Raw genomic sequence first — 23,677 nt, 5'->3', positions numbered from 1 at the left:
TTTTCAAGTTATCTGAAATGGCTTTATGGCAGTAAAACCAATAATGTGATATTTTTGTTGTCTTTATGCTATAAAGAAATAATTAATATAACTTGTCAGAAACACCCTGCTCACATTTACAAATTTGTCTGACATTAAGTAACTTAATTTGTCTTTCGCAATCAGGACCATGTGCAAGATCTGTGATCACTACTCTTGCAGTATAACACATCATAAAAAATTGAAGGAACCCACAAAAAAAAAATATGACAGTTAAAGATGTTGGCATTAAAGGAAGTTTCATTTACTCAAAAATGAGAAGGGAAGTGAAGACTTTGAATCCACATACAAAACATCAGTGATTATACATTACTTCTTCCGGACAATTAAAAATTAGTTTTTCTACTCTTTTCCTCTATACGCTAGAACTTTTCCTTAAGACTTCCCTTGACATAACAGTTTCCCCAAAGCTAGTTTGCCTCTGCTGACAGTTCCACATGCAGATCTGCACATTAGTACATAGGTAATGTGCCCCCAACACACCCCAAAATTCCTCCTGACTTTTGTAAAAGAACACCCATTGACCCATAATTTCTGAACTCTTTCTACTGGTCTCCAACCAATGCCCATATCCCTTTGGGGCACTGTATTTTGGAGTGATCCTCTGAGCTGGCCCCTGCCCAATGGTCAGAACACACTGGACAATATCCTGTAGGGAATCCCCTCCTGCACACTCCAGCAGTCTCTGCCTTTGTAGCTCTCTAGTTCAGTAAAAGTTGGGGAGGACTTCTCGGTTCCAGATGGCACCTTTCCAGTAAGTTTCACCTGGCTAGGCTGCTGTAGTCAGGAAAACAAGCTGTCCTACTTGTCTCGTATTTTGTTCCTTGAAAAGCTGGTTTCAAAGGTGAAAGTCGGATAAAATCCATTTTGACTACTGAATTTTGATCATACTTTTGGCTAAATCTGACTGAGCTGCTGCTTTTACTGAGGTGCTGATCTTTGATTTGAAACTTTTGGGGTTGTTAGTTACTAGCACAATATCGCTGGTAAATCTAGGATTCCTTAGACCTGAATTACGTCAGTGTAGGGAACTCCAAGCCTAATTTTAATGTTGTCCCACAGTGGTTACACCACAGACAGTTCTGGTGTTCTGGAGTTTTTTTACCCACTATTCTCTCTCATTATCCTCAGCAAATCTAAGCATAATACCAGCTGTGAAGAAAGATGCATATCAGCACTAAACTCCACCCTGGTCCACAGTAGAAAGAACTGAATCCAATTTGGGGTTCCTGGAAGCACAGCTGTACTACAATCCTGGACTTATTAAAAGCAATGAGTCAAATATTTTTTATGTATGGGCCTCTATGCAAATTGGCTTTCATGTAAACTGGGCAACCCCTGATTGGGAAGGGCAGAGTGGTTAACAAAGGAGAGAGAAGTTACAGGAGACACCACCAGAAAAAACACGTGGGCCGCGAAACGAGATAAAAGAGGATGTGCAGAATTAACACGCACAAATAGCCAGGCATACTCTCAATATGCGTGATCATATTAGTACTTGGGAGATACCAAAAATTATGTGAACCATATAAAAATAAGAGAGTGTTCAAATTAAAATCGTGTGTAGGACTTGTCACCAAATAGTGCTTTTTACAGCTCTGCAGTTATACAAATTGTTCTGATTTTATCTAAAGTGACTTTGCAAGACTGACACCTGCCAAAATGATGACAAAATTCCATTAATATAAATCTCGTTTTAATAGATATCTCAGCAGGTCTCTCAGAAAACTGCATTATCTTGCTTAGAGTTTGAACCACACTGATCGTTACAGTAAATGGAGAGCAAAAAGTCCATACTGTAGTGGAACTTTTGAGGCTTTTTAAAATTTAACTGCTGACTTTCCTCTCCCCCTTTCTGAAAGGAAATCTACCAAAGCTTTCAATGAACACAAACACCACAGTAAGTGATGTCAGAAACACAAATTACCTGAAAGATAAGTAATGTCATTACAGATAACCTCAGATGTTTTCAGAATACTTGGTGGTTTAAATTATTTGGTTATATTTAAGTTGTTTCTTCGCTGACAGCAGTTGTTTCAAGTTTTCACTAACCAAAACTTCCTTTACCTCTGGCACTATTATTAATTCCACAGCAATAACACAGGTATTAAGAATGGCACATAGACTTTGTACCTTGCTGATATGTTTTTGAAACTCACTGGGACACTGCCATGGAAAAAGTCAGAGAACTCTTTTCTTATCTCACTTATTAAAGAATAACAAAAGGATGGCTGCATGCTTTGGACTTGAGGACGACTTTTGATTTCCACCCCCTGCCAGAAGCTTCCAATGTGATCCTGGCAAATTAGCCTTTGTGCTTTCTGTGGTTCAGATAAACATCATATACACAGTCACCAGATCTCTGTTAGGGTTTTACAGCAAGGGGCAGAAAGCACTTCAGATTTGGTAGCAGTAAGAATCTCCATTTAGATATCTAAACTATCAATCCTGAGACTAGAACAGCTGGATATGTAAATATGTATTAGGTGTAACAAAACTGTATTTTTTTTTTTCCATTTAGCATACTGGTATTCTAAGGGGTAAGGAGCTGTACTGAAACCAAGGAAAGTAAACACCTTCCAAATGTACAAATTTGAGAAATCAACAAATAAAGTTCAGGAGAGTGAGTTATTAAAAAGCTGTGAAATAGTTTATTCTTGTTTGACACTACATGATTTTGTTAAACCAATTTTTTAGTTCCCAAAATTCAAAAAGAAAATAAAATAGTCTTAAATTATAGCAAATATTTTTCTTGCCACTTGCACTGCTCTAGCAATAGGCACTTTTTTTGTTTCTGTAGAATCCATTATTGCAGTATCCTGATATTTTCATGAGCTTTGGCAATTTGCATTCAACATGTAGTTAATAAGATTCCTTGAAACCTTTATACACTTACATTTACTGTTACTGATCTGCAAGATGATTGATTTGTGGTCTCTCTCCTCTAGAACTGTCAGGACATCAGCAACCAGAGCTCAAATTTTCTGAGGTATTCCCCACAAAATTCCCCAAACACTTTTCCTAGCCTGACCTTGACCTTCCGTATCACCTTGACGAATAGCAACGGCACATGTCTTGGAGATAGAGGGCTCTCCTAGCTGATGCAATATATTTTATGCAGTATGTCAAAGGGAATATCAGGAAATTCAGTATGTATTTAGTCACTGGAAAGAGGAAACTGGGAAGAATGTCCTCACCCAACAATTGTCCTGTATGTCCTATGTAAAACCTTCTTAAAAATTAAATAAGGCTTTGTATCTGCAACTCAGCTATGTATTCCTTTGTTGGGTGTCAGTGATGTAGCTCCCCGTCTCCACCTCTGAGACAAACAGCATCAGTCACGAATAGATCAAGATAATTGCACGGGTTGACCCAGACTGATTTGTAACAACCTCCAAGGAGTTGGCAAGGGCAAAACATAGTCCCAAGAGCATTGGGTCACATATTTGCTTGGCTGAGTAACAAATGATGTCCAGGCTGCTTAAAGAGCACTGGAGGAAGCACCCTTCCAAGCTAGAATGCCTTAAAGACTGCCACACTGGATAGTCTTGATGTAAATGAAGAGATGTACAGGCAGTGTTGCAGGGCAGAACTCTAGTCCCTACCATCTGGACACAAGCTACAAACCCACTTTCTTCAATCAAAGTGGCAAAGTAATAGAAGATTAGGCTTGCACACAGACATCATATCCTTTGGGGTGAGAAATACCTGCATGTGACAGAACTGAGAGCCCAGACAGTAAAGAGACTGGAATAAGACACCAGTGCGGTTGTGGTGAGGTAGCTATCTACAGAGAAGAAAAATAGTACAGACTTTCACATGCTACGGGCTGTTTATTCCTCTGTTTTCATGGAATCTGAGTGGCATTCATCTGCAGAGGTTGTGTGTGAGCATAATCTTCCACTAAATTTTTCAGATATAATCAAGGACTGTGACAGGCCATGGTAGAGGAGGGCATGCAGAGGTGCCTGCAAACTTGCATAGACAGAGTCCACCTGTGACATGCTGCCATAGCAAGCTTTAAGCAAGGCAGTTAATATGTGTTTATAATGCTGTCAGACAAGTGCTTTTCCTAACAAGATTTTCAATTGTCACAAATCTTGGAACTTCAATTATGAAGTCTTAATTTAAGAAAACCTACAAAAATACAAAGATTTGAGTTTAATTAGTTTAGCATCAAATATCCTAACTTACCTACGTCCATTCAACTTGCAAGAGAGATGAAAACAACTGAGTGATACATCAGTTATCAACCAAATCTAGAACATCTTAATTTTAACAATCCACTAATTGTTTTGCCTTATAATCTTCTTTATGACTATATGCACCTGTAAGATCTTATAAACTCCTTATTAGTTAAGCAGCAGACTGAAGGCAGCAATTTCCTACTCTTCATTAAAGGACTAATCCTGTCAAATGCTAAAATTACCTCCACAGAAGCCCTGAGCAATTCTTAAGACCTGGATTTATGATGCCATACAGCACAAGCAAATACCCAAATAGTAATCATATATGCTAGATAACTGCAGTACTTACATGAGAGGAGCATGTTATCACAATATTAAATTGTAGTTAATACATGCAATGACTTAAGTGAAATGAATGATATGCCAAAGTTTAGATTAAGAAGATATAATTAATGTCACAAAATCAGATACTGAAGGAAATTATTTCTGCTACCTTAATTCAACCACCTTCTGCATGCATATCATGACACCGTTTTTAATTTATCATGTTATTTTTCCTTGCAGAAGGGACTGCAGTCTTGAAGAGCCATTCAATGTTTTTACTTTGTATCATTCAGTGACTTGCTCTCCCTTAAAGTCTTATTCCACTATTCAAAACCATGCTCAAACAAGGGAGTTATATTCTCCTATGTTTTCCTTCTGCCATCGTTAATAATGAACCTAAGTAAGTCCTTCATAAACAATTAAACCTTCACAAGACCCCTCAGAAGTAAAAAACCCAAACATATGCTAAGGCATAAATTTTAAGGAGCACTGTTTCCGTTAATTTGGGTGCCAACTTTAGATGGTAGATCAAGAGGCCTCAGACATTAGCTACACTTCTAAACAAAATCAAATCATCTACCCTGGAAATGAAAGCATGAACAGTTTTCAATTAAAGTTCAAAATTACTGATTCAGAATTACTAACTTTGCCAAGGTAGACTCTTTGAGTACGGGTTTCCCCCATACATAAATTTGGGGAAAAGTAAATTCAGAAAATTCAGAACAGATTTACACTGTATTGAAATTTATAATTAATAAGCACGTGGTTGGGGGTTTTTGTTTGTTTGGAGTTTACTTTGGTGGGGTTTTTTTGTTGTGGTGGTTGTTTTTTTGGTTTTTTGGTGGTTTTTTTTGTTGTTGTTGTTGTTGTTGTTGTTGTTGTTTTGTTTTTTTAAACACAAAGTTACAGATCTTGGCTACTTAAGTTAAAAGCCTAACTGGGAACAATTTTAGGCATCATCCATTTGCCAGAAGTGCTTTAGAGAGAATAGTTTCCCAGTACAATCAAATGAAACAACACCAAGCATCAAAGAACATGACTATCTTCTCAGACTCTGGAAAGGAGTGCTCAGAGACTCCTTTGCCATCTCCTCAAACTTGATCTCTTCCCCACAGCCCTCCAGCAGGCCCCTCACTCATGTAAGGCTTCATAGTAGGGACTAACTTCACAAGTTAGGTGGAGACCCTTTTTTACTTTCTTCCCCTCCCTCCATACCCCTCCTCCTCTTGGCTCATGTTTCCGGTTGTTCCGATTCCCTATCTTAAATCCTAGCTCTTTTTCAGAAGTCATGCTCTCCTGATGCTTTATTCTCAGTCTTTTTGTGCAGAAGAATAACCACAGCTCTTTCTCCTACAGTCTTTGAGCAAAACCAGAAGAAAATAATTTTCTGCTCTTAAAAAAGAAAAGTTACAATGGCTTAAAGGCTGAATACAGCATCTAAATAATGTGAACTCCTTATATCTGAGACACATACGAAACATTACTAATATTTAGATCCCATTATTTTAAAATTACGCAACTGTGTAATTGATCTATACTTTCTGATTAAGATTTTGCCTGACAAAAGATTTTAAGCAAACTTTATGTGCAGCATGGAGTATACAGAAAAGAAAAACTCTTAACAAATGCAAAACCACCCCTTTTTTGTGGACCCTATCTACAATAAGCTGAACAGAGCACTGTACAACGTGAAGTTTTAATTAAAACAAAGAGGCCAATGACTTTAGTGGGGTACAAGGGACAGCACTACTGAAACAGCAAAATTTAATATTAAACTATTAAGGAGAATTAAAATGCTAGGAAAATATGGTGAGTAGCATGTTGAAACTGATGGGAAGGTAGATAACAGAGGAGCAAGAGATTAACAGCCTGGAAGACAGAAAGATTTTCAAAACCCATTACTATTTCACATTGTAAAAATAAAGACACGCTTCCATGGAGTTTTTAGATATATTGTCAGCTTTGCTATTGCAACACTTACCTGACGCAACAACAGTGCTTGCCCATAACGTATTTTCTATGCTTAGGCTTTCATGAACTGCTGGATCACTGTCTTCCTGTTAAAAATATGAACAGCTACTAAGTAAATCAACATCACAAATAGTCATAGTTAAGAACAATGCCAATCCACCTGAATAACTTGCACAGGATCTCTGCGTCCTTGTATCAATCACTGTGTAAGAGCATTCATTGTACATGCTTTTTTTGTCTGTATACAAACACAAAAATAACTTTCCAAAAAGTGAAACACTAACTGAAGTTCATTATTACTTAAGCCAAATTATATTCAAAGAACTAAATTCCATAGTGTTTTAAAAGGAACTTAATCTTTTCCTCAGACGTATCAAACTGCAGTTGCTATACCAAGCAGTTAAAGTGAGTTATGAACACCAATTACCAAAAATTAATACCCCGTCCTTTATGACTATTTATATCATCTATAATCCACACAATAAGTTATGGTCATCAAAATTTGCAAGACAAGTGACATCTTATCAGCTTTAGGAAAGAATATTTATACTTTTAAAAAGAAATATAACACTTGTGTTGTCTTACCACATACTTAAAAAATACATATCCAATGGGAAAATACTTTGAATAGGAAATCGCTTCTGTGATTATTTAAGACTTTTGGTTTTTCCCTCCCCTCTTTCCTCCCAAGCAATAATGGCCCACAGATTGTAAACAGACTTAATCTCTCATAATCAATTTGGAGCATGTACAGATTTGTTACTCATTAGCAGCTGTGAAATGTGCTGTTTAGAACTAAAGGGAACTTTAGGAGGTAGGATAATCAAGTGCATTTGATCGAGTTACGGATTGCGCTAAACATTTTGCAGGAAAAAGGGGACCACTGATTTACCAAAATACACAATCATTTCTACATAATGTCAATAATCAAAACCCATGTCCATTTTTCATCTCTATTTTGAAACAACCACCAAGCACAGGATGGGCTGCTTAGAAATCTCTGTTCCTAAAAAAAAAAAAATCTCAGACTAAACAGATACATTTTTGTGTGTACTTCAAAAGATCCCTCTATAGCAAGGAAACTAAAGCTCTTACTGTCTTAAGTGAAGCAAAATCATTGTTTAAAAGGCATAGAGAACCATTCTTGTCAAAACCAGAAGGGACGAGAGGGAGGACATGGAATTAGCTACAAGAAGAAAACCACAAATTTTGAATTAAGATTCACACAGCAAGTAAAAAGTCTGTCAAGAATCATCAGTATTCTATAAGATTAGTCTTTCATTAAGAAAAAGGAGAAATATTTTTTGATTCTTACCTAAGGAATTAATACTGCAAGAATTATTTGCCGTACTCCTACACAATTAAAATACGTTACTTTTGAGACAACAGCAACTGTGAGCCCACTCTAATTGAGTAACATGGTATCATGTAGGAATTTTCAGTAGTTGGGGGGTACTACAAAGAGCAGAAATGAATTCCAAGATACTGCGACATAACAGCAGAAGTACTTCATATTGATAAGCCAAGGAATGTTCACTGTAGAGAACTGAAAATGCATCCCTGAAAATAAAATAGGATCAGCAGCTATAGCAACATTCAAAATTGTTGACACTATTAGTAACGCACGAAGTCCTGATCACTGAAACATTAAATACAAGAAAAGTATTCCAATTTGGCTCAAAAAAAGTATAATCTGCGGCAATTATCAATCATCTTTGTAACACTTGATAACTTATTTCTGAGATGAGTGCCTTTGATAGGGTTCATCCACAGCCTAAATTTGTGGATAATTTTTCCTAACTTCATAATGCTTACATTCCTGGTTTGATTTAGGATTGTTGCTGGGTTATTCAGATTCTGTGATTATTTCAGCCTTCTGAAAGCCTAATTAAGCAGTGTATAAACACGTACGTCTAAGTGGAAACTATCCAGTACTACTAGTTTTTCCAGAGGAAGATGCCAGTAATATGGTCAAAATACTAACTGCAGCTGACTGGGGCGTGACAGTTGGTGGAGAGATTGCCATCTACACCTATAATGTTGAAACACGACCACATCCAGCAGTAAGCTTCCCTGTGGAACTTTAGAGGTTTCAGAATCTGTCAGAATCTACAAGACTAGAAAGAGGACACAAACTGGCCATATGTGAGTTGAAAACAGATATTGACTTTTTTCGCTCCTTTCATGGGCTTTTCAGAATTGCTGAAGCTAACAGGACAACTTTCCTGAAATTCTTTCATACAGACAATACTGATTAGCCACTTGTAACAAGAGTGGAAGGCTGCCACTTTCATACCAAACAGGAGTCTTAACTTCACACAACTTGCCATAAGATGCACAGGCTCTTCTCAGTCAGCAACACACACGCTAACCTTGACTGCTTTTTATCATCCACAAACTATTCTGCATAGTTCAAACTGTTTCAACTTGCTTGATTTTTACAATTCTACCTACCATCATACACTGCAAAAAAAGGAAATTCTGCTTAGGTATTCTGAACAAGAAATTGGTAGAGTTTTTCACTGCATCACTAGGTCAACTGAAAACAATGTATACGTGTATGAGGAAAATGCTTTTATTTATAAGCACTCATTACTGTACCTCAAAGGGCAAATCGTGCTAGAGTTTGTCACAGGAGTCCCCAGCGGGCATATAATAGAATGATGCATACTAACAGAGAGGTGACCAAAAAGATCCCACATTTCAGTCAAACACTGCAACCTCATGGAAACGAATGGGTCAGTCTTATACAATCATCAACATAAGTGATAAGACACAGATGTGAATACCATACTTGTGATGAATTCAGTCTCAATAAATAAAAAAACCAATTTGTATTTTTCCCCTCAGATGTCACATACAGAATACCCGTTGCCCACAGTGGGACTCCAAATAGCTCCCCCCAAACACTGAAAGAGGTATTTCCCATCTACCATGTACTAAAACTGCAATTACGCTGAAGTAGTAATTTTTGCATTATGTTGAATTCCAGCATAAAAGAATTTGAATTTTGACAGAAGCATTGTGTTTTAACTAGCCATTAGCATAGAACTAACACACAGAATTAGAGACTACAGAAAAGCTGTAGAATTCAAAGAAACATTTGCTGCTGTATCTTTGCACACCTTTATAATTGTAACTTTAGATAAGACTTCAGAACAAAATAGCTATAGAAAAAACACCTATGACTTAATAGCTTAATATATCCTACAAAAAAGTGGACAGATTAAATTCCATACAGTGAAACGTAAAACGATGCCCACAAAGGAAGAAAACATCCCAACTTCACAAACTGATGAGCTCTGAGCTGATCAAAACTACTCAGAAATTGTCATGACTACTCAGAAAACAAATATTGGGATTATTAAAAATCTACCAAAACACTAACTTAATAGTCAAGAACAAGTTAAATGCTTAAAATCCTTAAAATTTTTGAGAGAGAAAACAACAACAACAACAACAAAAAATCACGCTACTACAAAGAAAACCACGGTTTGGCCAAGCCTTAAGTACATAGTTCTAAATTCCTCCTCCCCTGCCCTTACTCCAAACAGAAAATAAACAAAGCTGGAAAGTGTTCAAAAAGGGCAACAATGGTAGTCAATGTAGCTTCCATACTAGATACGACTAAATAAATCTGAACTCTTAATGAGGAATCTGACAGACATCTATGAAATGGGCACCGAGAAAGGGAGGATAAATACTGCTGTCTCTTACCAGAGAAGAAAGAAGTCATAAGTAAAGCCAGCAAAATTAAAACAATAAGCAATTGCCCTTCATAACAATATGTAATTAACCCGGACAAATTCTTTCTATTTGAATGCTAAGAAGATACACATGTTCAAGGGTGGCCTGTGTAAGTTTAAAGAAGGAAAATTCATTTCAGGTTACTTAGAGAAACCAGCTCTGACTCAGGAAGTTCCCACATCACAAGCTGCTGAGAGACAAGAGAATCTTCTGAGGAGGTATTATCATCTCCTTACTCTAGTCTTATTCTCTTTCCCAGCAGTCTGCTTCTGGCTATTGTCAGAAATAGGATACTAAGCTAGGAAAACCTTTTTTCTGCCTTTGTGTATTATTCAGTTAGCAGTTTTTAAGACAGTGAATTATGAAACTCTTCTGTACTACAAGAAGAAATCGAAAGCCTTGCAGTGGTTATGAAGAGCTGACAACACAGACAGGAAAAAGGCACTTGTCCAATGTCTACCTGCTAGGACTTAGTGAAATGCCTCATTTTAGGTCACTCAAAATAGGAAAATATCTAATGAGTTGTATCTCTTGCCACACATGCCATGCTCATCAACATAATGGTTTGGCTGATCAGTTACCTTATGCTTATTTCATTATGATCCTTGAACATCTTTATGCCCTCATCTAACATTTCCACCTTTCTACAGCTCATTCAATTTACCTAATATCACACCTTCCATACCCAAACAGATGACAACTTAACCGTATTTTTCATTTGTCATAAGTTACTCAAACAAAAAATAAGAAGTATATTTACAGGTTATGAGTTTAGCTGGTTTACATCATTTTTATTTCTACTTTTGGAGAGATGGCAGGGATAGATGAAGCAAGGAAGGGACAAGGTCTCAGACTCCTGCACAACACCAGGTCTATGGTAAAGAGAAATGGTTCTGCAAATTTTCTGAGGCTACTACAGCTAACAGAACAATGTATGTTTTGGGGTAAATGAAATGCATCGCTCACTCTAGTAGCAGAAGTTTGACATGCAAGGGCTTCTTTGTCCAGCTGACAATGTTTCCACATAAGGCCTGCTGGGCTGAATTTCATTTGGCAGCTGTATGCTTATTGGACTTTAAATTCTGAATTAAGTTCATTACCAGAATAGCGCAGTTCAGTACTGCATTCAAGCTTCATATTCAGGCTCAGTTTTTGAAATCCTGTGCAGTATTGATCATAGAGATTTAAATTGTCTACAGTTCCTATTCTAGGAAATTAGCCTGTAGCTCTTGCATGTGCAGAGAAAAAGGAACAGATGAGCAGTTACATAAAAATTGAATATATCCTACTCTCAGTCCTCAATTCATACTAGAGCTGACCAAGGATCATGACAAATTTCAAGTAGGCACTTAAAGAGTTTCAAATCTAAAACCTATTAGAAATTTTTTCAGATAACGACATAGGCCTTTGCGACTAAATACCCAATCCCTGAATCAACAAGTGTACCGCTTTCATTTGACCTTCTCTAGCCTTATTCCTACCTGACAGGTTGCAGCATAACAACCCCCACCAAGTTCTGTAGGAAAGTGGAAGAATACATATTAGTTTAGTTGCATCACTGAAAGAGATTCCTTCCCCACCCCAATCCCACAGCTAATTATTTTTGTTATGTCCGTTTTACTGGCATACATATTTTGGACAGGGTCACATTAGTTTCTGCACACATTAGCCCCCTAGTCTGGCTGTCTGTGTGCCGTTAGTCCCATCACAAGGAAAGTGATTAAAAAGAAGCTGCAAAACATAACACCATTCCCAACCTAAGATTAAGCCAGATTGAAGTGAACACAACCATTGCTTCAAAACACGTAATTCTCTAACAGCAAATACGAAATAAAAAAATTACTCGACATTCTCTCTACTAAAATACAAGACTTATACAAGAAAACATCTGTATAATTAGCCACAGGCCAGAGATTCTACTCATAAATGAATAAACAATTTTCAGCACTCACATCTCAATATGTATTTTTCCAAAGTATCAACAGCTACATGCAACCGGTTTTGCAGCAAGATACTTTGTTTTAAGCAACTGACAAGGTCCTATATTGGAAAAAGTGATACCAAATAGTTCTGTACCAGAGAAAAAATAAATTATGAGAGCAGATAACTAAACTCAAAGGAATCAGCTCTCTGAATCTTCTAGAATAAATAAAAATAAGATTTAGATATATTTCAAGTAAATGAAAAGACGGAGGTGACAGCAAAGAGCTGCAATATAGGAGAAATTAAAGGAAAATATTCTTATGGGAATGGTTGAAAAAGGACCCAAATTTAAACAAAAAAACACCAATGTCAAAAGCAGAAGGGAGAATTTCCATGATTTTGCACAGAAGGTGTAAGCAAAAGGTAAATGATACTGGTCATGCTAGTACATGCTAATGTAATGCTCTAGTCTACTCTTTGGAGTCCACCTGGTAAAAGTTAACAACTATGGCTACCTTTTATTCTCTTTCTACAGACATGTGTTTTTCTCATGCTTTTCCAGAATTGATGAAATAGCCTCCTCATTTATCAAGCTTACATAGGAGCATCAGACAGAAGAGAAACTATAGTAGTTACATCTGTGTACATCTCTGTTCTGTGCATCACTGTTTCAAAATAAACTCGGCCAAGACATGGACAATGCCCTGAGAACAAATAAAACTCTCTCACACATTTTCACAGAACACTAATTTAGCTCAGCTATTGCTTCTTGGTAGGATGTCCAGAAGACGGGAGAGGAGGAAAAGAATTAACTTACTCCATTATTTAAGGGCCAGGCACGATCCTTCCCACACGCCCACGTAAAGACACACACTTACTTTTCATGCACTGACTGCATACAACGCATCAAAATCCATGAAGGAACAACAGAAAATTACTTCATGTGAAATTGTCAGATGTCAGTAGAATACAGCAGAGCTTTAACTCCTCCTGAAATGGTTATGCAGGTGTACTGCAAGAGGTATCTTATGTCAGCTATCAGGTTTGCTGTGGATATTTTTCTCACGTAGAAGTACTTAAGAGAAGTTGTTCCCTCATAAAAACTTCAGAGCTGTGCACCTAAGTTTCTGGTTTGGTTTGGTTTATGGTCATGCACTTTTTGAAATTATCTAAGTTTGTCTCCTGCATTGTTAGTACTCTGTCTTCATAATGGGGAAAGAAAAGAAAAGAAAAATCAATGTGCTATTACCCTGTCAACCTATCCTTGCAAGAACTCCTTGAACATCAATGCTTAAGTAGGAAAAATGTATGCATTAGCATCACTAAGCACACTAATTTTTTTTTTTTTTACTTTAACATAAAATAGAAATTAGATGCAAAACCTGATTTGGTGTAAGAAGCAAGGGCTCATGGCAGAAAGATAAATCAGTAAATGAGTGTCCTAAGGCAACATCTCACTATGCAGAAGGTACACAGGTAACAAAAAAACCAAACAAAACCTTCTAAAAAGACCTACAGTGCGATCCATCGTGAACCAAATCTGAGGGCACTGCCCTCAGATGCATGCACACACAATTTCAGTTTAAACTTCCCTTACTACTGAAGCAGTCAAAACAACACATACGTAAACCCGAAAGCATAAAATGCATCAGGGTTATTTACACATATCAGGGATGCTTGAATCATACAGCTCTTATTACCCATGTACAAGCAGAACCCACAACAGGGAGCAACTGTTTAGCGATGATTTCCCAATGTGTCAATTACACATACCAGAGCTGTTAAAAAGACTCTGAGGAGTTCAATTTATATTTAGAAAAGTATATACTTATCCATTGGGACAGGAATAACATGAATTTTACAGCTGTTAATAGAAGTTTCATTTGGACAATTGTTCAATACAAGGTTTAAGTAAACATTGTTGCTTACAGCTTTGAAGGTGTGAGCAAATGACATTTACTTTGTAGGCAGCATGAACTACATAACTGGTATAAATTGGTCTTCAAGAGCCAACTGCAATATCTCATTCATCAGCGTACTTAGAATTGTGAACTGGAATTCCAATTACTGAACAAAATCTATTACCAATTCAAGTCACTTGGGTAAAAAACCCTTCTCTTTACCTCCACAGTAGTTAATTCTCTCAAATTATTTTAGAAACAAGCTATCAAGAGGAATGAGTCAACTAACACCAAGTTTGACTAATATAAACAAAACAATCGCTGTATATTCTAATATAATACTACATATCTGTAAAGCAATTTTAAAAAACGTTACTATCTATTATTACACCCTGCTTTAAAGGGTTAATTTTAGCAGGCCACCTTTTGAAAACAACAGAAAAAAGTCACAGAAATGATTGCATTGTTATCATCATATTGGGTTTTGAATAGAATTGTAGCTGAAGAAAAATATTTAATAAAGCCTCCGTAAGTAGCTTTTAGTTTTATTTTACTTTTTGGGGTAACTGAACTTTGGAAATACCAGCTTTCCCTTGAACTGAAATGCTGTTAAACAAGGCCCATTTTTATTGCACATAAACTACCAGTTGCATTGTCTTAGGCTACTGAATGTACTCCGCTTGGCACTTTTTGACATATATGAACAATACAATTGATGCCTGGAAACAAACAATATATACTGCTATACAAACAGTTTCATATAAAAATATTACAGTGATGTCAACAAATATGCAATTCTTGGATTCTATGTTTTTCAGATATTCTTTTGGTACTAGCTTTCTGCAATACATGTTTACCAGGATATATATTATATGAAGTATTGCCATAGCAGGAACATGTAAAAAAATACTGCTATAAAGCTAAGGGTGGATCTGGTACAACTGTGACACCAAATGCAGGTTTCACTTACATTGAGATACAGAAAAGAGAAGTAGAACTGTATTTACACATACTACTTACCCGTGTGAAGGTACCCTCAAAACTGTGAATATCCAGCTGTGGCTTCTGAGCATACACATAAGCGTTGATTGAAAAGAGATCCTGTAAAACAGATTAATGTACTTAATATTATTTAAACCTGAATGTAATCGCGTATTTTGAAGAACTTTTTAATGGTAAAAATTCCAGTTTATGACCCCCGCAACCCCACCCCAAGTTAAGTTCATAAGAAACACTCTGGTTTTTTTCAGTACACCTTGCTATAAAGGAACCAGATCCAAGATGATATTCTCAATCTGGTGATAGTTCAAACACTAAACTTTTACATTTATAACATGAGTTAAAAATTGTATCTATGAACAGTCCCATTTTAATTTACAGTAGTATAATCTTAAAATATTTTACATACATTACATATATGTTTGTGGGACTTTTTGCTTTGTTTTGTTTTTAATGAAACTGGAACGAAAATATTTTTGCAGCAAGGACAAAGCCAACTGAATACAAGAGGAAACAATTAAATTGATTCAAGTTCTCTTAAATGCTCAAGCACATCTGCAATCAACCCATCAGAAAACCTCATCAGCTTCAAGAAAGCTTAGATACATCAACAGGATCACTCGAATGCTTGAAGTCAGGGATACGCCAAACTAGTCTGTTAAAATTGGGTCTACTATAGGTGGTCCTGCTACTCATGACAGCAAACAACCCATGAACCATCCTACACTAAAACTGAGAACATCAAGAGACTCTTGGATACTACAGTAGCAGGCTCTATAAATAGATGGTGTTATGGTATAAACAGGGGAAGAAAAAAAACCAAACTTGATGATTGTTAGATCTTAAGAGCTGTCCCTAAAGGCCCAGGGAGGATCACCTTAAATTTCTGAAACAATTATTTCATCAGGTAATTGTTCTGAAACATCCACCTCCCACAGAAAGAATACCGCAGACTAATTGTTAAAAACCTGATACACAGAACTTTCTTCACATCGCAAAAGCAAACCTTTTGGTGCTTTTTAGATGGTCAGGAACAACAGCAGCTAAGAGATTTCAACACAAGTAGACTGCTCATGCATGGATCCACAATCCAATTTCTAGTGTCGAGAGGACCAGATGGTTGATACCAAACCCCAGTCGATCTAAGAACCATAACCCATGATGAAACACAAGAGTGTCTACCTTCTCACCAGATATAGTGCCTAACTATTTGAGTTATCTCCGTCCTTTATTACTAGATGAATCTTGCAAAAGGCCAATGAGACACCATCTCTGGGGAGCAGAATACACGACCACGATACCCTGGCTCATGCCAGTTAGAATGTGCTATCTTTAAAAGAAGAATTAATTTTACAGCCTCTTTTATGAATTTATAACCACACTTTGGCTCAAATGTAGCAATTTTTAAAAGCGTGAATTTTTTTTTGTTCATAATTTGAATATAAGAAAAAATAACTACATTTGAATACTACATAATTTGAACACTACAAGAATTAACTACGGCACAATTGTCCACCTATGTTATCTTAAAGTCTGACACATTTATATCCTTTTGTTTCTCCGATAAAACGGCTACAGGTTTTTTAATATTATTATTTTTTCCACTTTTCCAGATCAAAATGAATTTTTTTTTTAAATCCATTATACATGTATCAAACATGTTTCACCTTAGTTTAAAAATGCGTAGCCCTATAAATAATGAATTTGTACTTCTATTTGTATTCTGCAGACAAGAAATCTCTCACTTCATACCTTGCAAAAACACACAGACTTTGTATTTCATGTTCTTTTTAAAACATGAATCAAATCTGAACATTAACTCTCACAAATTATCTTTATCTTAAACCATTAGCCATTTATTGTAGTCCTTCACACGAAGTTCATTCATTGCATCCTTGTTCTTCCAACCTACTTTCATCAGGTTCACAAGAAATAATTTATATGAAACTAATACACATGTGGTGTCCTATATCTTCATCATTCACTTCTTTCCAATCTGTTATCACCTACAATTTAGCTAATCCAGGCTATTATGTGCTTTATTATGCAAAGAAAAATAAAGAGTCTCTCAGTAGTGGACAGCACAGCAGAAAACTAATACCACACACATACTCATATACACAATAAAAACTGTTAGTGAAATGCGTCAACCAAGAACTACTCTCTTTTCAAAGAATGCCTTAGCGGGAAGCAACATGAGAATAAAAGGAAGCAGAAATATCCACCTTTTTAAGCATACCGGCATTTGTACAGTAATATATTTTCCTGGTTTCTAACCTTTGTATTTTTCTTCTACTGTGATGTTCTCCTTTGTTACATTTTTAAATGTAAAAATTTCTGCTGCATTCCTTTAGTGTCTTGTCTTTTTATGTTTTAGTTCTCCTTTTGTATTTCTGATTTAACACCTAAACTTTAACATTTTCCTTTTTCTCTTTTTTGAATTTCAACTCTGAAACAAACTCACTGATCTTTCTGAAAAAAATGAGATCTGTGTATTCCCTACACATTTGTGGCATTACTCTGGAATGTTATGAACTAGTACTGCCAGAGTATTCCAAAAGTGCATGGTTTTCCCTAAAACTAAAAAACATAAGAAAGAACTATGCTCTGAGAAAGACCTAGGGTGGTAGTTCGTTGGCCTTTCATTCATGAGTAGTAGAAAGAAAAGACATACAAGAATATTACATGTGCTCCATAGCTTTCTGAAGTATCTTTTCACTATTAAGGTAAAGAAAAGGGATAAGGACGTTTTTTTCGGTAGCCCAATGCTCTTCATTCAAAATGGACAGCATCCTCAGGCCAATAAAATACACTTGCTGAAGTTTTGTAATACAAGGAAAAGAAAGAGAAATGCAAGGAATGATAGAATTATAGAAGACAGATTACATATGAACTGCATTCAACAATAAAGGTTACTATAAGAGCACAAAGATGTTCCTTCACCTAGTGCTGCTTTCCTAGTAGAAGCTGTGCATTTCTCATCTCAATGTCTTGAATAAAGTCGTGACAGTGAATTTAACAAGGAGACATCAAGATCTGTACACAACAGTACATGTAAACATAAAACAACTGCTCACTGAGCAAGAAAAGTTTACCTGGTTAGGTTATGTCATTGCTTTCACCTACATAAAAGCAAGAAGAATGGAAATTACCTTAAAAAAAATATTTATTTATTTATTTTAAAAGACTACTTTTTATTAATAACTTAACTAACGAGGGACTTGATCTTTGTGAAATTCAGCTTCAGTAAAGAATTATTTTCCTACTACAAGCATTGAACTGCTAGTTCACTGCTTCTACTGATAGTTCTACTGATATGTTCAATGGAAACAGTATTCTACATCTAAAGTTACCTTGCTTTTAGGAAACATTAAAGGCAAATGACATCAATTATTTTCTTACTCAAAGGAAAAAAAAAAACCCAAACACTTGGGTAAGGGGATTGCAACAGTTTTGACGAAAGAAACTATGTGAAAGACTTGAGTCAAGCAATAAAAGTTAAATTCTTTGTATACAACGGTAGATGAGTTTTTGAAATAAACTTTATATGCATTTAATTATCTCTACTTGAAAATAATAATTCAGAAGAATGCATTTCATCTTTCTACAGTGGAATGTACATAGGAAATGACTTGATGATGGCACAATAATGAAAATGTTCTCTTTTGCATTTCACAATTTAAAAATCACCATGAAGTTATCAATAACAGAAAAATCTCCTCTGTTAGGTCAAGGGCAACATTTGTTCACCTTACTTAAAGATCATTAAAATACATTCTTAATCATAACATGTAGTTCATTACAAATAAAATTGCCTTTGGTTCAATAAAACTAATTAAATGTAAATGGTATTGTTTACTGCTGTATGGATCTTCTGATATAAATCAGCAAGTCACCATTTATTGAAAATTACAGTGACCTCATTGCTGTTAATAAATTTAGTTGATCACCCAAGCTAGAGAAGAATGCCTCAGGACACGCGTATCGCCAGAAGAACTGCCCCACCTATAACTATGAAACTGCAAGAAACCTAATCCAAGTGTTACAATATTTGCTGCTCAGCCATCATTAAATGACTTGTTGAAATTTTAATTCTCTGATCACATTAAGTGCTTTAGGAAGACAACAAAATCTGTACTGATCATCTTGGTGGTGTCACCTGTTCTTTAAGAAAAGCTCTGAAGGTCTGCAGGTTTGTTTATTCTGGGTGTCACCATGGGTAGGGTTACAGTGCTTCTCTGTTGACATGACTGACAGCTCATGCCAAACGCAAGATGCTCATTGCCTTTACATCAGATAACTAAAGAAATCAAAATGAGTGACAATTATGCAGAGTGTATTCTATCAAATGCATGGTCAAATCGTTTATTAGTTTATTATGGTCAAATTGTTTATTAGTTTATTTTACGCTCAATTTCCACGCATCCTCTTAAATTATTAAAAATATACTTTAATATGTAAATATGAACTCTAAGCCTCAGCTTTGAAAGTGTGCTGCAAGCAGACGGAGAATACACCGTACCAGGTATTGCTTTATGCACGGAGAGTCCCTGGAAGCCAGGAAAAGCACTACTGCAATGAACAACTGCTACTTCAGACAGAAAGATAGCTGAAACTATTTGATCCATTACAGCAAAAACCCAGAATGTCGGTCTAGAGAGAGCAAGGGCAAAACTTGCTCTCTCTAGAGCAAGTACTGGAGAGACTGCATCCCATGCCCCCCACACCCTCTGGCTGAACAGGTTCACTCTGTGAACCAACCCCGTGCAGCCAACTGTTGGTTCATCATAAACACGTAGAAAGTTAACCTCGGAAACCTAACCCATTTTTGTAGCCACCCATACAAATATGAGCCTTCAATCCAGTTCAAAAGCAGTACTGAATTAGAACAGAAGCTTCGTGCTTTTGAAACGGACAAGACTAACAGAGCTCTGAATTCTTTGCAGGCACAGACGTACCGCGCTCTACCCATTTTCTTTACCGCGTCTTTCAAACTAATCAAAACTAGTTCTGTGAATTAGCGCAAAGAAAAAACAAACAAAAACAAACAAACAACTGCCACACCAGCTTTTCAAACCAAGTCACAAAACGACCCCCCACCCAGAGGGGACTGGCTGTGCCGGCGGCCGCCCGGCAGGTGGCAGCGGCGAGGCACGGCCGGGCCGACCCCCGGCGGGCGGCACCTCCCCCGGCTCACGCGTCCCCGCCGTGGATATTTAATGCCTTGATTTAAAAAAAGCTAAAGCAAAACATTTAGCTAGGTGCTCCCTCGAACTGCCGTATTTTCAGCGCGTCGGTTATTTTGGAGGCACATACGACGCACATAATGCAAACGGAATGAAAGGAGGATCGCATCCCCGCAGCTCTTGGTAGCAGAAGGAAGAATCACTGCCCCATCCTCCTAACATTTTGTAGGGGAAACGCAGACGATCCCAGACCAGAGTACAGACCGCTTCAAACCTCAACAAGTTTCTGCAACAGTAATTCTAAGCCTATCAAAAAGTATATGCCCCTATTACTCACTGCACAGTGAGCAAGCAAGATTAATCACTGTAAAACAGTGGTTTTTCAAGTCAGGAACTGAAACAAAGCACAGGGATGTTTTACAAAGCAACAGACATTTTCAAGTTAATAACTGGAAAGCAACCTGCTTGATTTTTCAGTTTTATTAAGAGAAGTTTTCAGCAACAGAGGATACTGTAGAAGCCTAGAGTGAGAAAAAGTCCACTCAAAATGTTTTTCTCAAGTGATCCTTACTTTCAACCGAGTTGCTTCAAACTTCTTCCACTGCATGTACAAAAGATCTTGAATACTGTTTGCTGAGAAAACCTCAGCTTCGTATTTTAGGCATCCCTTTTTAGGTAAGTTGAGTGTAAAGTTTCAAAGGGTGCCGAACACTATCCCTACATGTTTAAAGCACGTATCCTGTTTCTACTATTTTTTCCAAAACCATTATTTTTACTGTAACTATAAAGGAATAATTCTGCCTAGTGCATTTTAATTTAACTTTAAACAAATTAGTAAGTGTAGGGCCTATATAGAGATAAAGCTTATGACTCTATTAGGAACTATAAAAATCAGGCTTAGAATAACGTAATTCCATAATGCTGATTTTTTTAATTTGAAATTCACTGCTTGCTTTGAGCTTCATACTAATCTTCTGAAATTGTCCATCCACAGAGTTTCTTCAGATGGCTGATACTCTTGCATGTTGTTGCCGTCCCAGTAACGGTAAAAGCATCTTTGCAGAAATTAAAGAAATCCCAATGTCCTTTCCACAGGAATGTGGATTCTGGGATGTGTGCTGAGCATTATCTTCTGTGAAGGATGTGAGGATCCCCTAAAAAACATTTGTATTTGGGTTCATTAGCCTACCACTTCCCTAAAATAATTCCAACAGATGGGGCTTACAAGTGAAGCAGCAAACAATCTAAGACCAGCTGGGAAGCAGCCATTTAAAATTATCTCATTAAAGAACCATCAAGTGTCAATGGTTTGACCAAACCACACAGGATGGAAATTGGGAGATAGTTTAGTTTAGTTGGCAGGAAGTCTTATACCCAGTGTCAGTTATTTCAGGATGAGACGTCAGCCTAATGCAGACAAAGTCTTGGCGAGCGCGGTTCACCACTAGTAACTGCATAATGAGAGAAAGGGCAGACGAACATCAACTGCATGGTGGCTTCCATTTGCTGCTGGTAGCCAGGGAAGGTTTGTTAAGTGTACACAGCTCCTTGATTAACCGCATCTCGTGACACAACTTCAGGGTGTCACCTTCAGCTCAAGAAGAAGGAGAATATAAAAACCTTTCAAGAAGCACACATCAGTCGGAGGTAGGTTAATAGCAGTAGGTGGAAACAGCTAAGGAGGAAATGGTTACTATATTGTACAGTTGACTCTTGTGTACTGTTTCTGAGATACATGAATAATTTCTTGGTGATAGCTTGCCTTTCCCTCCCCTACATGCCCAGACCAACCAACCACCACCTGAAGCAAACCTTCACTTCTGGACACTGCACGTCCTGCCATTCAAATGCAGACTCACTAGCTTCAACCATTTCTGATTTACTTTCCACTATAAACCACTACAATACAAACATTTACTTCTTTCAAATCAAAGGCACAGGTTTAACCATAATTTTATACTACCTCCATAGATGCTTAACAATTATTTGACAAGTCTATTGATCTGATATTTATTTTTTAAATAAAAACATAATATAGAAGTTACAGTACAACAATTCCCCACTCTATGAGGTCTATTTCCTCCTAGCAAGGAGAGAAAACCTCAGACATGCCTTTGGGGTTTTTTTTAAAAAAATAAATTAAAAATTAGTAGAAAAGATAATGTAAAACTTTTTTCTTTTCTATTCCAAAGGAAAGTGTAGAGCAACCTCTGCATTATAATTTACTCCAGATTTCATCAGCCTTGGAACACCAAAATTTCCAAGCTCAGAACATAAAATTATAACCAGCAAACAGAACTCAAAGAGGCAGTGCTCTGCATGAAGACTTATATTTGCCGAGTACTGTCAGTGCTTCCAAAACAAAAGAGAAATAAAAAAATAATATCTAAGTTAGATACAGTTGTAGCTATCTGAAAAACACTATTTAATTAAAAAAAAAAATGGAAGCAAGATAAAAAATTGACTAGATTTTAGTCAAATGCATGCATCTGTACCAAATGTGGACATGATTTTTTTTTAATGAGAAAACAACATAGCCCAATGACTGAATGGTAAAAATCTACAGCAGAGGCATTATTACAAATACTAAATTCAACTGTGAATTACAGAATACTTGTTAAAGTCTGTTCTTGCACCAGAACTCCCATCTTAGAACCAGACTTGCCATCTCTGTCTGGCATGACCAACCTTCAGTTCCATTCCTTGGTGCCAACGCTTTAAATTTGAACCTAGCTATTTTTTCCTCCTCTTGTCACATGCGAAGCCGGTAGCCGGAGCAGTATGAACACAGGGGAAAAAAAATCTCTCCCTTTTGCTAATTTGAGTGTGGCAACAACTCTGTAATTCTGGAAGAATAACTGCAGAAGTCCTGCTAAGATCTGGCAGATAATCTAACACTTACTTTTTCTATTGAGATAGCATATAAACAGTCCTCCTAAAGTATGTTCGCCTTTAATAAAACACTTAAGGGATTTAGTGTCAAAACACCAGAAATGCTGTACAGGTAAATTTCCACAAGCTTGTAATTTGAGTATGTTTTCAGAGGAAGTCTCTTAATACCAAGCCAACTCTCCTGTAAAATAGCAAGCTTCCCCAGTACCAGGGACATAACTCAGCTTCTCATTAAGACACATTTATACAATCCTACATACGTTTTTGTAGATACATGTCTATTTTGAATGTATACATATATATATACACACACGTGTCTCTTTCACCATTTTAATAGTTACCTATGACACATCCACACACTCAAAAAATACACACATTCAGGCAACTCTTGGAGAGCCCTCCTTGCAAGAACTTGCATATTGCACCTAGTCAAACCAGAAAGCATCTTGACAACAACAAGCACTTTATCTTTCAAGAGCAGACTGCTGTTTCCCAAGCTTACAAGTTA

General features: G+C 36.7%; 1 protein-coding gene across 3 annotated transcripts in view; it reads right to left on the bottom strand.

The window, feature by feature from the left end:
• The window catches only part of ATP9B (ATPase phospholipid transporting 9B (putative)), a 171,967-nt gene that overhangs the window by 78,638 nt on the left and 69,652 nt on the right, over nucleotides 1–23,677 (bottom strand). For all 3 annotated transcript variants that reach the window (XM_063325763.1, XM_063325761.1, XM_063325762.1), the window contains 2 exons: nucleotides 15,113–15,193; nucleotides 6,532–6,607 (listed from right to left, as the gene is read on the bottom strand). In XM_063325763.1, the coding sequence (XP_063181833.1) occupies nucleotides 6,532–6,607; nucleotides 15,113–15,193 (157 nt within the window). The remainder of the gene's footprint in view (nucleotides 1–6,531; nucleotides 6,608–15,112; nucleotides 15,194–23,677) is intronic.

Source organism: Chroicocephalus ridibundus, chromosome 2 (assembly GCF_963924245.1).
Source record: "Chroicocephalus ridibundus chromosome 2, bChrRid1.1, whole genome shotgun sequence".
Classification (NCBI taxonomy): domain Eukaryota; kingdom Metazoa; phylum Chordata; class Aves; order Charadriiformes; family Laridae; genus Chroicocephalus; species Chroicocephalus ridibundus.
This window is presented reverse-complemented; position numbering and strand designations above follow the sequence as displayed.